Source organism: Globicephala melas, chromosome 7 (genome assembly GCF_963455315.2).
Source record: "Globicephala melas chromosome 7, mGloMel1.2, whole genome shotgun sequence".
Taxonomy (NCBI): domain Eukaryota; kingdom Metazoa; phylum Chordata; class Mammalia; order Artiodactyla; family Delphinidae; genus Globicephala; species Globicephala melas.
This window is the reverse complement of record NC_083320.1, coordinates 27,753,283-27,766,826: the sequence shown is the minus strand read 5'-3', so window position 1 is coordinate 27,766,826 and position 13,544 is coordinate 27,753,283. Positions and strand designations below refer to the sequence as shown.

Here is a 13,544-nt window from a genome sequence, read left to right as displayed (position 1 = left end):
CTTGGGGTATCTGTGGCTCTCTTTAAGTGCATGACTGCTGCAGCTCATAGACCGGGGGGAGGGCAGGAATGCTGAGACAGACCCCCAAGATGACAAATCTCACTAAGTGAAAGACAGCAGCCTGACAAAATAGAGCTGAGAAAGATCTTTCCTAGGCACATGATGTCGTCATCCAAAGCAAGGCAGTGGCTAGCTGAGAACTGGAGCAGAGCAGCATAATGGAGTGACATCTTCTGAGATGCAGAAAGCCCAGGGCAGAGCTGGAGAGCAAAGTGAAATTTCCAGCAGCTCCAAAGCTGATGGATGGTTCAAAAAGCAGAAAGAGTCCTTCTGTGGCTTGGAAAACTGTCAGATGGACTAAAACCCATATACTGGCCACTAGAGGCTGCTGGTGCTCAGATCCCACAATCTGCTGAAGGAAAAGTCTCGAATCTGCTCTCAAAACCTAAAATCAGGATAAAGGGAATCATAAAAACAAAAAAACCAAAGCACTACAGCAAACCCAATCCCAGTTTAAAAACAAAGTAATCCATCCTCCCAACCCAAGAAGCCTGGTAGAGGAAGAGGACTGCCCTTTTCAGGCTGTTAATATTACATACTCCAGTCCTTACTCTTCTTTTACCTACAATGCCTGTAGTGTAATAAAAAATTACAAGGTAAGGACCCAAAATCTAGAGTAAAAACAAAAGCAGGAAGAAACAGATGATCCAGATGTTGTAATTTGCAGATGAGGACTTGATAATTATTATAACTATGTTAGATGATTTAGTGAAAAAGGTGCATAAAACAGGTGGGAAAATCAGCAGAGAAATGAAAACTTAAAGAAAAAGGAAATTGTAGAATTGAAATATTCAATTAAAAAATGAAGAAGTTATTTGATATGCTCAACAGCAAACTGGACACAGCATGATAAAGATCAGTGAACCTAAAGAGAGGTCAGTAAAAATTATCCAACTGAAGCATTAGGAGAAAAAATAAATTAAAAAAACAGAACCATCTGAGACTGTGAGATAATATGTAATTGTCTTAACATATGTGAAATTAGAGGTAAAGAGAGAGGAAAAGAATAGGACAAAATAAATATCTGAGAAGGCAATAGCCCATAATTTTCTAAAGTGGATGAAATAAATCAATCCACAGGTTCCAGAGATTCAGCAAACCCTATGCAGGGTAAATAAAAAGAAAACCATACTTAAACACATCATAGTTAAACTGCTGTGAATCAAAGTAAAAAGAAAATCTTAAAAGCAGTGAGAGAAAAAGGGCACATTATATTCAGGGGAGCAACAACTAAAAAGATGCTGTGTTTTAGTAATAAACAGTGGAGGCCAGAATACAATGGAATGATATCTTTAAAGTGAAAATATTCATTAAGACAGAGGCAAAATAATGATATTTTTCAGACAGAAAATATCCGAGACAGGTTATCTTCATCAGCCTTTCAGTATAAGAAATGCTCAAAAAAATTCTCTAGGCAGGAGAGAAATATACCAGATGGAAGCATAGATTGTCAGAAAGGCATGAGGAGTACCAGAACAGGTGTATATGTGGATAAAAATAGCAGACTAAAATAATAAACAAAACTATATACCTATCCTTATTTATTGCTATGTTTATATCTATCGTTATATCTATAATTTAATTCATTTAAAATTTGTTGACTGCTTAAAGCAAACATAATAGCCTCTTATTGGGGTTTATAAATTATGCAGAACAAAATCTAAAAGGGACAAAGGCTAGGGGAGCAAAATTGAGTACATGATTGTAAAGTTCTATTTATATGGTGAAATAGTTCAATATTACTTAAATGTAAGCTCTAATAAGTTCAGATGCATAACCAAGTCTCTATAGTAACTGCTAAAAAATAACACAAGTTTTGGAATTCCCCGGCATTCCAGTGGTTAGGATTCCAAGCTTTCACTGCCAAGGGCCAGGGTTCAACCCCTGGTCAGGGAACTAAGATCCCTTAAGCTGCCCCCCACCCCAAAACAAAACAAGACAAACCCACATGTGAAATACTAAGAAATACTTGATTGATTTCCCCATCCCCTACCCCCCAATAAAAGGTAAGGAAGTAGGTACAGAGGAACAAAGAAGAGATAGGACATTTAGAATGCAAATACCTGTATGTTAGATTTAAACCCAGCCATAGGAATGATTGTATTCAAGGTAAGTGAACTGAACATTTCGCTTAAAAGGCAGAGGTTGTCAGAATGGATAATAAAAGTATGAATCAGTAGTTTGCTGTCTTTGAGAAATGTACTCTAACTATAAAGATACAGATAAATGTAATTACCAAGACGGAGGGACATTTCAAATTATAAAGAATCAATTTACCAAGAGGAAATAATCCTAAATATACATGCATTTAGGAGCTTCAGATTACATGAAGCAAAATTTGTCAGAGCTAAAGGGAGAAATAACCAAATTACAGCATGTTGACATTTTAAAGAATGCCATTTTCTTAGTAATTGATAGAACAATTGGACAAAACCTTCTATAGAATATATTTCAAACAATTTGAATAAATTGACATTTATAGATTAGTATTCACAATAACTGCAAAATTTACATTCTTTTAAAGTACTCACCAAAGTTTTATCAAGACAGAACATATTATGCTGGGCTATAAAACAAGTTTCAGTAAATCTCAAGATTAAAATCTTATGGAGTATGTTCTCTGACCACAAAAGAATTAATTGAAAATAAATTAAAATATGTATACAATTCATAAATAGTTGGAAATTATGTGACCAATGGCAAAAGTTTGAACTGAATAAATATGAAAGCTCAATATATATAAAAAATTGTGGGAAACAGCAAAAGCAGAGTGTAGAGAAAGATTTATACTTTTCAATGTTTAATTAGAATAGAAGAAAGGTGAAAATTCAATGATCAAATCTTCCACATTAAGCTACATAATGTAATACCGAGAGCCACCACCGAAAGCACTATACAAAAATATAAATCAAAATGGAATTCTACAAAATGTTCAAGTAACCAGGGATGGCAGGAAAAGCAAAACACAGAAATGAAAAACATAACAGAAAATAAAAATATAAAACGATGGACTTAGCCTTAACATATCAATATTATGTTAAAAGCAAATGGTCTTAATATACCAATTAACAGAGATTGAAAGAGTCTATAAAAAACATGACCCAACTTTGTATGTTATCTACAAAGTTTGAAACTCTTTTCAAATATGGTATATGTAGGTCACATGCATACCATGCAGTACTATGCAGCAATAGAAAAGAACAAACTTGGTATGTGTAACAACTTGAATGCATCTTGAGGTTATTACTCTGAGTGAAAAAAACCAATCTCAAAGATCATGTTCTGTATGATTTCATTTCTATAACATTTATGAAATGACAAAATTATCGAGATAGAAAACAGATTAATGTTTGGCAGGTGATAAGGATGGTGGAGAGGAACAGGGTAGGTATGACTGTAAAGGAAACAGCACAAGGAACATCTTTGTGGTGATGGAATAGTTCTGTATCTTGATTGCAGAGAAGGTTACAAAAATTTTCATATGTAATAAAATGACACAAAACTGTAAACACATGAACTGCACCAATGCCAAATTCCTGGTTTGATATTTTAGTGAACTTATGTAAGATGTAAGCATTGGAGGATACTGCGTGAAGGGTACATAGGACCCTTTTTACTATCTTTTCCACTTCTTTTGAATCTAGAGTTATTTTAAAATACAAAAAAACAAAAAAAAGGAATGCACCATTGATTAATGCAACAATATCAGTGAATATCAAAACAGTATATTGACAAAAAGAGTATATACTATATAATTCCAAGAAATATAAGAACAGTTGAGAAATATATGAAGTACATGAACAGATAAAGCCAATTTGTGGTGACAGAAATTGGAACAGTATTTACCTGGGGGTGGATGGTGGGTGGATTTTTGACTAGCAAGTGGCACAACGAACCTGGTTTGTCAAAACCCATCAAACTGCTCATTTTAAATCTGCACATTTTGTTTCATGTAAACTACAGCCCAATAAAAAAGCTAAAGAAAACTAGAAGTAATATTCCAAAAGTGACATATTTTCTTACCAGTTTTAAAATAGTCTGTAATATGTGTTTTATTTACTCCAAATATCACATGTTAGATATACAGTTCCAATTAGTTAAAATGAACACTGTAAAAATACATGAAGTAAATTTTGTAACATTGAATTTGGCCTCACTTAAGCAAGAAGAAATGCCAAATATTTTAATTATATCTTTAACCCTGACTTGAATTTAGGGAGTAAAAGGAAGGCCAGAAAAATAACCTGTATATTATACGAATGTGGTCACACGTTGCCTATCTTTAAAGAGGTTAAAAGCATGATTTTTAAGTTTATCTACATCAAATTATTTGTTCAAACCTGCTTTTCTGATTAAATCTGTTGCCCTCCAGCAAGAATTCTTTGAACGCCTCTATGTCATGTACACTATTGGTTACTCTGTCTCCTTTGGATCTCTGGCTGTGGCTATTCTCATCATTGGTTACTTCAGGTGAGTGATTCCCAGTCACTTTCTCCATGAAAGGGTAGTTCTGTTTCTTATTCATCAAAGACACAGACCTCTCATAATCTGTACCTCCAAATACTTTTCCCAAACACAAGTTTCTGAATTCAGCCTAGTGTAAAATTATTTGACTTTGTAGTGTAAAATTATTTGACTTTGACAATTTATTTTTGATGAAAAATTCAGGGTTCTTCTTTGTTGTTTGTTTGTTTAGAAACTTAAAGCATCAAAGCAGTATGAAACCATTAAGCCAATAGATCTGCATTGTAGTATAGTTTTGCAAAGTGACGTAGACTATTGTCAAGTGAGTTACAAAAATTTTCACTCATGATGTAAAGACTTATTTCACTTTTCCCAAGTGATTTTGGTGCCATAGGGCAGAAATTCATTTTAAATAATCTCTAATTGATTTGATATCATATATAAAGAAATAGTATTTATTGCTTTTGCTGTGGTTTAATTTTTATCCACTTAAACTTTTGTCTAATTCAATTCAACTTAATCTAAGTCAACACAGAATTTTGAAAGCCAATATGGTGATAAAACAGTGAACTACGTGTATAGGCTGATGCTTGCAGCTGATTTATGACACAAATAGCTGAGAAAACAATGAGTTTACAGTTTGAGAAGTGCTGTGATTCAGGTGGCTTATAGTGATTTGGGAGGACAGAGGAGGGACAAGAGAGAAGACTTCCCAAATGACACATGAGTATACAAAAAATTTAACCAAAAGAGGAAACTGAGGAGAGAGTTCCAAACCTAAGTTTAGATCAAGAAAAAACATGGAATTTCTGAGAATTGAGAATTTTGCTGTAGGCAGGTGATGGACACTGAGGCTAGAGAGGTAAGCAGCCTGGGAAGGTATTGAGACCTGTATATGGAATCTGAACTTCACCCTAAGAGCCAGAGAGGAGCCATGAAGGATTTTAAGCAGAGGAGTGACATGGAACGTGCATTGTAAGGTGGAGTGTGAACTGGTGGTAGGAAGCCCATTTGGAAGATGCTAGTAGAGTCATCAGGACAAGAAGACTGTTGCCTGGCCTAGGGCAGTGGCCTTGGGGATTGGATAGAAATGGACAGTTCTGAGACATATTAAATTAAGATTGTACAACTGAAAAAATTTAGTGCTAAATTATATGCAGGAAAAGAAGGAGTGAGGTTAGATGATACATTAGAAAATGGAAATAGAGGATTTAGAAATTAACAGAAACTATAACTAAAAGAAAAATTTTATATTTTGTTTCCTATTATCTTACAATCCTCTCTTCCTTGAAACTTCTCATACCTATTTCCTAGTTTACTTTTCTCCTCTGATTTATAGCTGTCTAATGTATTATCTGATGTTTTACTTATTTATCTTTTTATTTTTTGTCTCTCCCTCTAGAATGTAAAGCCACACAAGAGTAGGCATTTATTTTTCTCTGTTTGCTCATTGCTGCACTCTCAGTAGTACTTGATATGTCCTGGTGCTCAGTAAATGTTTGTTGAATTAATAAATAATGACTAGTTGTAATATTCCAACCACTTCCAACAGTTTCTCATATAGTAGTGGTATAGTGGTGTAGTTTATATATCCAAAGCATTTGCTTTATTGATTTACTAGTCCATTGGTTCAACAAGCGTTTTTCTCTATCATGTGATAGTCCCTTTTTGGTATTGATGGAGGCCAAGTTAAGATATGTTGAAGACCAGAAAAGTAGTATATACACCATTGAGAGAAACTGACACATTAGATGATTATCAATTAAAATATTATTAGTACTGTAATGCAGGTTTCACAAAGGGCTTTGGGAATACTAAGGAACTAGTCTAAAACTAACAAGATAAGGGAGAGAGATTTCCCAGAACAACTGGTGTGTGAGCTGATACTGAATGATGAGAAGGAATTTGGCACATTCCAAATGATGGGAACAGAATGTACAAAGGTCAGAGGCACAAAGGAGCAGAGTATACACAGGGAATATAGAAGGGTCCCATATGAATGCAGCATTTGATGCCTAGGGAGGAGTGGCCATATGGGAATGGCCAGGGAGAAACTAGATTTTGTAGCATTAGGTTTTACAGGCTTTTGTCAAGGGCTTTGAATTTTGTCTTATAAGGTAGTGTACAGGGAGCCAATGAAGTTTTTAACTAGAAGGGTAACACGATCACATTTGTGGGGTTGTAGAGGGGTTCCTCAAAATAACCTCGTGAAGTTGGCTTGGCAGGGATGATCTCATTTGAGAGACAAGAAACTGAAGCTCAGTGTTCAAAGTCACAAGGTCATAGGTGGTCCAGCTGGAAACAGAACCTTCATCTTCTGACTCGGATCCAGAGTTCATTCCATTACATCAAAGTTAGCTGTGGTTGTTCAAAATAATAGATAGATATTTATGAGAATAAGAGTTACATGAAATTTCAGGAGGATACAAATGACTAAGTAATAATTCCTCAGTTTACATAATAGTTTATCAGAGTATTTAACAGTAGATTCTTTCTATATTATGAAATATAAAAATATATTACTGGATTAAAACATTTCTTCTTTTTCTTCTGGATTAAAACATTTCTTACTTCCTTATACCTGAGTACTTTGTCTTTTCAGGAAGAGACGTAGTATCAGTGTGTTCATTGTACACGGAAGCTCAGCTTTTTTCATAGTCAAGCAATGGTAGAGCTGGGCCTTTTGACCAGATTATACATCCCTTTTCCTGGTGTTTTTGATTTTGTTTTAATCAAACTTAAAAGAAATCTTTTTTTTTTTGGAGTTACCTTTCTGTACTAGTTGATGCTGCTATATCTACTCCTGAGTATGTTACTGACTTAACTTGTGTCTAAGATCCTTTTATAATTCCAAAGCTTTGTATATTAAAGGAAGCTTGTTTTCTCTCTAACATTCCTAGGAAATAAAACTGTGTAATTCTATCAAAATATCTTACTTTTTCATATAGAGAATATATTGAAAATGTGAACATTCCAGTTTTAATAAGGCTTATCCCTGTTCAAGGTGGTTCTCCATCGATTATTTATTACCTTAATATATAGTATAATGTAATGCTATAGTATAATGTAGCATAATATTTAACACTGCATAATCTGGATAACCATGGTAGCTGATCAGGATAAATTTGTAATTAATTCTCAAAAAGCTACATTTTAGTTTTTGACCCCAATTGTTTCTGTCTTTGTTCAGGTTTAGTTCTTCTTTTTTGGGAGGAGTTTGAGCTCATTTATGTATTTTCTTTCTCCATTTCTAATTTTATTCAAATCTAAATACTGAATATTTTCTCTCCATAGACGATTGCACTGTACTAGGAACTATATCCACATGCATTTATTTGTGTCTTTCATGCTGAGAGCTGCGAGCATCTTTGTCAAGGACAGAGTGGTCCATGCTCACATAGGAGTAAAGGAGCTGCAGTCCCTGATAATGCAAGATGACCTACAGAGTTCCGTAGAAGTGCCTCCTGTGGACAAACCACAATATGTAAGTGTTTTCACCATGAGCCCTTGCATGGCTCACCACTTTCAAAAGTAAAAAGCCCACCTGCAAGACCAGGAGCTTGGGATTTAAAAACCCAGGGCATTTAGTTCCTTTATTGTAGCCTCAAAGACTTGTTCCCAAATAAGAGTCCATGGTACTTGATTCTGCTCTTAAACGTCCTGTTGTTATTTAGTAAGTAGAATCACCCAATAATTCAGTTAATGAGAAGCATTATCACCATTGAAGCAATATATCTGGAAATTAGGTAGAATAGATTGATTGTATTGATGGTGTGAATTAATGCTGTTGGTATCTTTGCCCTTTGCCCTGTAGATCGTTGTTGTCTCTGCTGATTCTAATTCTGGTTTGGCTTTGTGACTTTTTAAATGAACTAGAATGAAGTAGGTGTGATGGTGTGTCAGTTGAGGGTAGACCTCTATGAGTGAGCCTAGCCAAGATTAGCTGAGCTTTGCCCAAATCAGCAGAATCATCTAGCCAATCAATCGATTCATAAGACATATTAAATGTTTATCATTTTAAGCCATTAACTTTTGGGGCATAAAAAAGACCAGAATAAAATAAATTCATGGTAGAATGATGGTTAAGTTTTCCTCTTTATGCTTTTCTTTACTTTCCTAATTTTCTCTGATGATCAGGTATTTTTATAAACAAGAAAACTTAAGGAAAAGTGATTTCTTGTAACCCCTAAAGGAATAAAAATCTTATTTTAAAAATAGAATCAAGCCAGCAGTCTTAGAAATGCTATGTTAAAATAACTTTGTTCTGGTCTCTTTCAAAAGTCTTGGCCTTCCCAGGTATAAGAGATATTAGATTATAAAAAAATAAATGGAGGAACTGCTTTTTAATGGTCTAATGTTGGAACCGGTACGATTAGGAATTCTAATATGGTGCAATGTTGGTTTATTTGTAACAGATTGGGTGCAAGATTGCTGTTGTGATGTTTATTTACTTCTTGGCTACAAACTACTATTGGATCTTGGTGGAAGGCCTCTATCTGCATAGTTTAATCTTTGTGGCGTTCTTTTCGGACACCAAGTACCTGTGGGGCTTCACCTTGATAGGCTGGGGTAAGGCATTTCTGTCTCCTTTCCTTTTCAACTGGATTATGGGTTGTAGGGCTTTCTGTCTTGCCTGTCATTAGCATTCTTTCTGTCATTTTCCCGAAATAATCCCTCCCTATTCTATCTTTATCCTTTCTTTCTCTTTAATTATTCAGGAAATGTATTAAGATCAAGTTTATAATCCTCCTAGTGGTAACAAACTTTTCACTTTTAATTTAGGGTTAGTGTTCTTAGGCCAGATTCTTGAGAGGATTCTTTGGGGGAAATACCTTGTTAGCCATGCACATTTAGAACTGCTGTGCTCATCGTATCTTATGTCAATATCTTGATTTAACAATAATTTCATCCTAAAAATTTTGATTTTTGAATTTCTAAGCTATAATGATGCACCTTTGATTTGTAATTCTAGGTCATATGATGAGAATGCCAGAAAGGAATTTATAGGACCATCTTGACTGCATTTAACAATGCAAATTACAAACTAATTACGTGGATGTCTTTTGGAAGGAAATAATTCAAATTACTTGCGGCATAAATAATTTAAAAAAAAGGATATTCAGCTCACATTCCAAAAATGCCTTGTCAGTACTAGAGGGATTACTGAATTAGGCACTAACTTAATGTGATGTGGAGAAAGGATGTTGTTTGTTTGTTATAATTTAAGAAAAATTAAAACTCATACGTGGTTAAAATTAAGAAGTCTCAATATTAACAATTGCTATTTTAATATCCAAATTATGACGTGCTCAGCACAGGGAAAAAAATCAACTAAGTGGCTCAAGATTAAATTTGAAGGTTTTTTCCCCATCAAAATAAGAATTTTTTGGCCTGTTTTGTCTTAATATTGTCTTAACATTTGAAAACATGAAGTAAAGGATATTGAATTTCCTGTTAGTTAATAACCTTTAAGAAGACAAAGGGTCAATTTACTGTCAAGCGTTATTTATTATGAAATAATAATTGTTGTGAATAAAAATTTATGAAAGTGGTTTGTTTTTAGGCTCTCCCTTATCTTTGACTAACAGTTACTAAAATAAAAAAAGATACACTTTATTTGTTTAGGGTACTTTGGAAATTTTCTCAACAGTTTTTGGTAGTTTGCCTTCAAGGCAAAATTATATCTGTATACCCACATAATTACTAGAAGTTAGTAAAGATGTTGATAGAAAATTCAACAATGAATTTGTCTGAGTTCCATTTTATTTTTTGGTTTTCTATGACATTGGTCACACTGGTAATAAACTTGTTTTTCTTTATTTACATATTGATTTGATAGCAAATTCCCCTGTCAGCTCTTATTTGGGCTGTATCACTCAGTCTGTCGCTCTGTAAAATCAGGAGTTTGCCTCACTGAAACCCAGGAAACTAGTTTTCAAATCTGTCTTTGAAAATGAGAATTAAAAAAACAGTGAGGGTTCCAGTGAGCTTCTATGCAAGTATGAGGTTCTCACCTTCCTTTACAACTTTAATTATTTGTCCACAAAATTTTGTCATAAGAGTGACAATTACAGTAGAGAAGCATCACAACTTGAAATCTTCATTTCACCAAATGGTTTAAGAATATGCATGAAAGCAAGTAGTATCTACATGGAAGATCACGTTACAAAAAGCATCTTACATGCAATATTATGTAATTAACCACAATTAAAACAGTAACAAGTAATATTTACAGAGTTATGGTGCTATAGTTGGTCTGTCTTCTGGCTTCTCTCTTTGCAACTCCAAAAAAATAAATGCTCTAGGCTAGGGCATATATAATTAAAAAATAGTAATATTCTTTTTTTTTTTCTTTTTTTTTTTTTTTGCCGTACGCGGGCCTCTCGCTGCTGTGGCCTCTCCCGTTGCGGAGCACAGGCTTCGGACGCGCAGGCTCAGCGGCCATGGCTCATGGGCCCAGCCACTCCGCGGCATGTGGGATCCTCCCGGACCGGGGCACGAACCCGCATCCCCCGCATCGGCAGGCGGACACCAGGGCAGCCCCCCAAAATAGTAATATTCTTTTAAGAATTTCTCTCTGCTACTGAAGTAAATATCCAAGTCTATTTGATTAATAGACTGTTTTCTCTTATCTCAACACTGAGAGTATGATTTTAGAATATCATTTTTATTTCAGACTCATTTTTCCAACTTTCTATAAGAAAAATAAATATCAAAACATTATAGCTGCTTTGCAGGATCCTTTGCTAGACTAATCCATAGTGAACCCAGTTTCAGACTTTATTCCAGTGATTTATTGGCTTCACTAGAGAAGTGAATTTGCTTGGATTCCTTTGTTGTTCATTTGGACCCAATTATTATAACTTAAAGCTCTCTTCAGCTAGGTAAATACTCAGCACTTTATTACTCACTTTGTAATGATATGTGGAGTTGCATTATTTACATTGATTTTGCTGGTTCTTAATAATAAGTTGGCAGGGAAGGAAATTACCATCTAAAGAGGAACATATGCCATGTCTGCCTTAGTAAATTGAAGGCAGATATTTAAAATGACCTTTTTGTATATCTTTATCACAAAACAAGATGTATAGAGGAGTAAAGGCAAATTCTAATGATGACTATGCTTCTTTTCTTTCAACTAACCATTTTCTTAATTTTTCCTATCCCTGCTCAATTTTCTCATGAATAAGACACTTTATTCTCGGTTCCAACTACATATTTAAAAAATATATTTAATTCTATATTTAAAAGGTCAGTCAAAAGGTAACAAACTTCCAGTTATAAGGTAAATAAGTACTGGGGATATAATATACAACATAATAGGAAAAAAAGTGTCATTCTTGCTTCTTTATCCTTATTGAATGTGGTAATTTACCTCTGTATTAGCAGCCATTCTTAATTTTCACCTGTCAGATGAGATGCCAGAATGTATGTATTATCATATAAAAACACCTATCCTGGTTATACCACGTAGTCACGTCCCTGTTGCCAAGCTTTCTTGTAGAATATTTTCATATTTTGTATTATCTTAAAATAATCAGGAGAAAAATAATCAGAAAACACTTCCGGTTTTATTATCTCTGTATAAAATTATTTCAATCCAGCAAACGTTTTTTGATCATCCATTTGGCAGCATATATAATTGAAATACAAGGTATATGTTAAAGTCCCAGCACACAAGAAGCATGGAGTCTGACCCTTTAGGTTATTTTATTTTTTGTAGGCCTATTCTCATCATATGTATTATATTCAAAATATTTAATTTATAAAATCTGTTCTTCATAAAATTATTTATGATAGTCAATATGACACCTTTATACAATTAAAAATCTTTGTTGTTTGCTTTAAGCTGAATTTAAAAATCTAGAAAAACTGTTTCTCCCTTGCCCTATGATTTTTAATGCCACTATTAATTCTACCTTAAAGTTATCTTAAAGTTAAAATTATATTTAACCATTAGAGTCAATAAGAGATCTATATTTTGGCCCTACTTTATGAAAGATAAGGAATTTGGTTCTCCCTGCTTATTACTTTTTCCAGACCTTCAAGATGTAATTTTGGGTTTTACTACTTATCATTAAAAAATTCTACAGGTTATTATCTGTTTAAAAGAAAATAAATTATAGTCAAATTTATATTTGTAACCATTATGTAGATTTATCTCTGTGGGTTCACCCGGTTTCAAGATTCCACCTCCTCTCCACCAATTGATCTTCTACAGTTTCTGCCCACTGGCAATATTTAATTCAGTAAACATTTTCTTTTCTATTGTAGCTCTTCTGTTTTAGATTGGTCCTTTTTCATAATGCCTTACTCTTCTTCTAGAGCAGATTTTAGACTATGAATTAGATATATTTTTTAAAGATTTCTTTTGTTTACTGTAGTAATTCCATCTCAGGGGAGGGTAACTCTTCTGAAGTTTCATAAATAGACACTCACCTTTGTAACAATGGAAAACTTTAAAGGCTCTGCAGTTTTCCTTACAGAGAGGAAAGACTCATTCAGTATTGGCCTTAGAGTCCTATGAGACTTGAGAACAATTCTATCAAAATTATATAGACGAATTTCTAGGTTCCTCAAAGAATGAATCAGCAAGTGATAGATACTAAATTCTAGCATCCTGCAGTGAGTAGAGAGGGAACTGAATACATAGCTTGGAGCTTCATGTCTGACCAGTCAACATAGACTGGATTCCCAGGGGAATCAAGGTTTCTGGTAAGACATTGTATGTCTGTAGCAAATCTGGGAATCCCCATGTCATGATGGGTTTCTAATTTTTAGGGTTAACTCTACACTTTATGATCAAGCTATGACTTTGCAATGCCACAGTAGCATTTCAGGAGGATGGTAAGGCTGAGGTTGGGTTCTGTGAAGACTCTGAAGTGTCCAAAACAAGATAAAATTACATGGGCCAATATGGCAAGACCCTTTTACCCCACTTTGGCTTCAAGGCATCTCTGGCTTATGCAGTGGGCTGCAGAATAAGTTTTGATTTGAAGAAAGTGTTTAATTGCTAAAGT

The 13,544-nt window shown here is 34.2% G+C and overlaps 1 protein-coding gene across 1 annotated transcript in view; it reads left to right on the top strand.

Moving 5' to 3' along the window:
• The window catches only part of PTH2R (parathyroid hormone 2 receptor), a 103,873-nt gene that overhangs the window by 51,558 nt on the left and 38,771 nt on the right, over window positions 1–13,544 (top strand). The window contains exons 5-7 of the mRNA XM_030853312.2: window positions 4,433–4,530; window positions 7,819–8,008; window positions 8,940–9,093. Of these exons, the coding sequence (XP_030709172.2) occupies window positions 4,433–4,530; window positions 7,819–8,008; window positions 8,940–9,093 (442 nt within the window). The remainder of the gene's footprint in view (window positions 1–4,432; window positions 4,531–7,818; window positions 8,009–8,939; window positions 9,094–13,544) is intronic.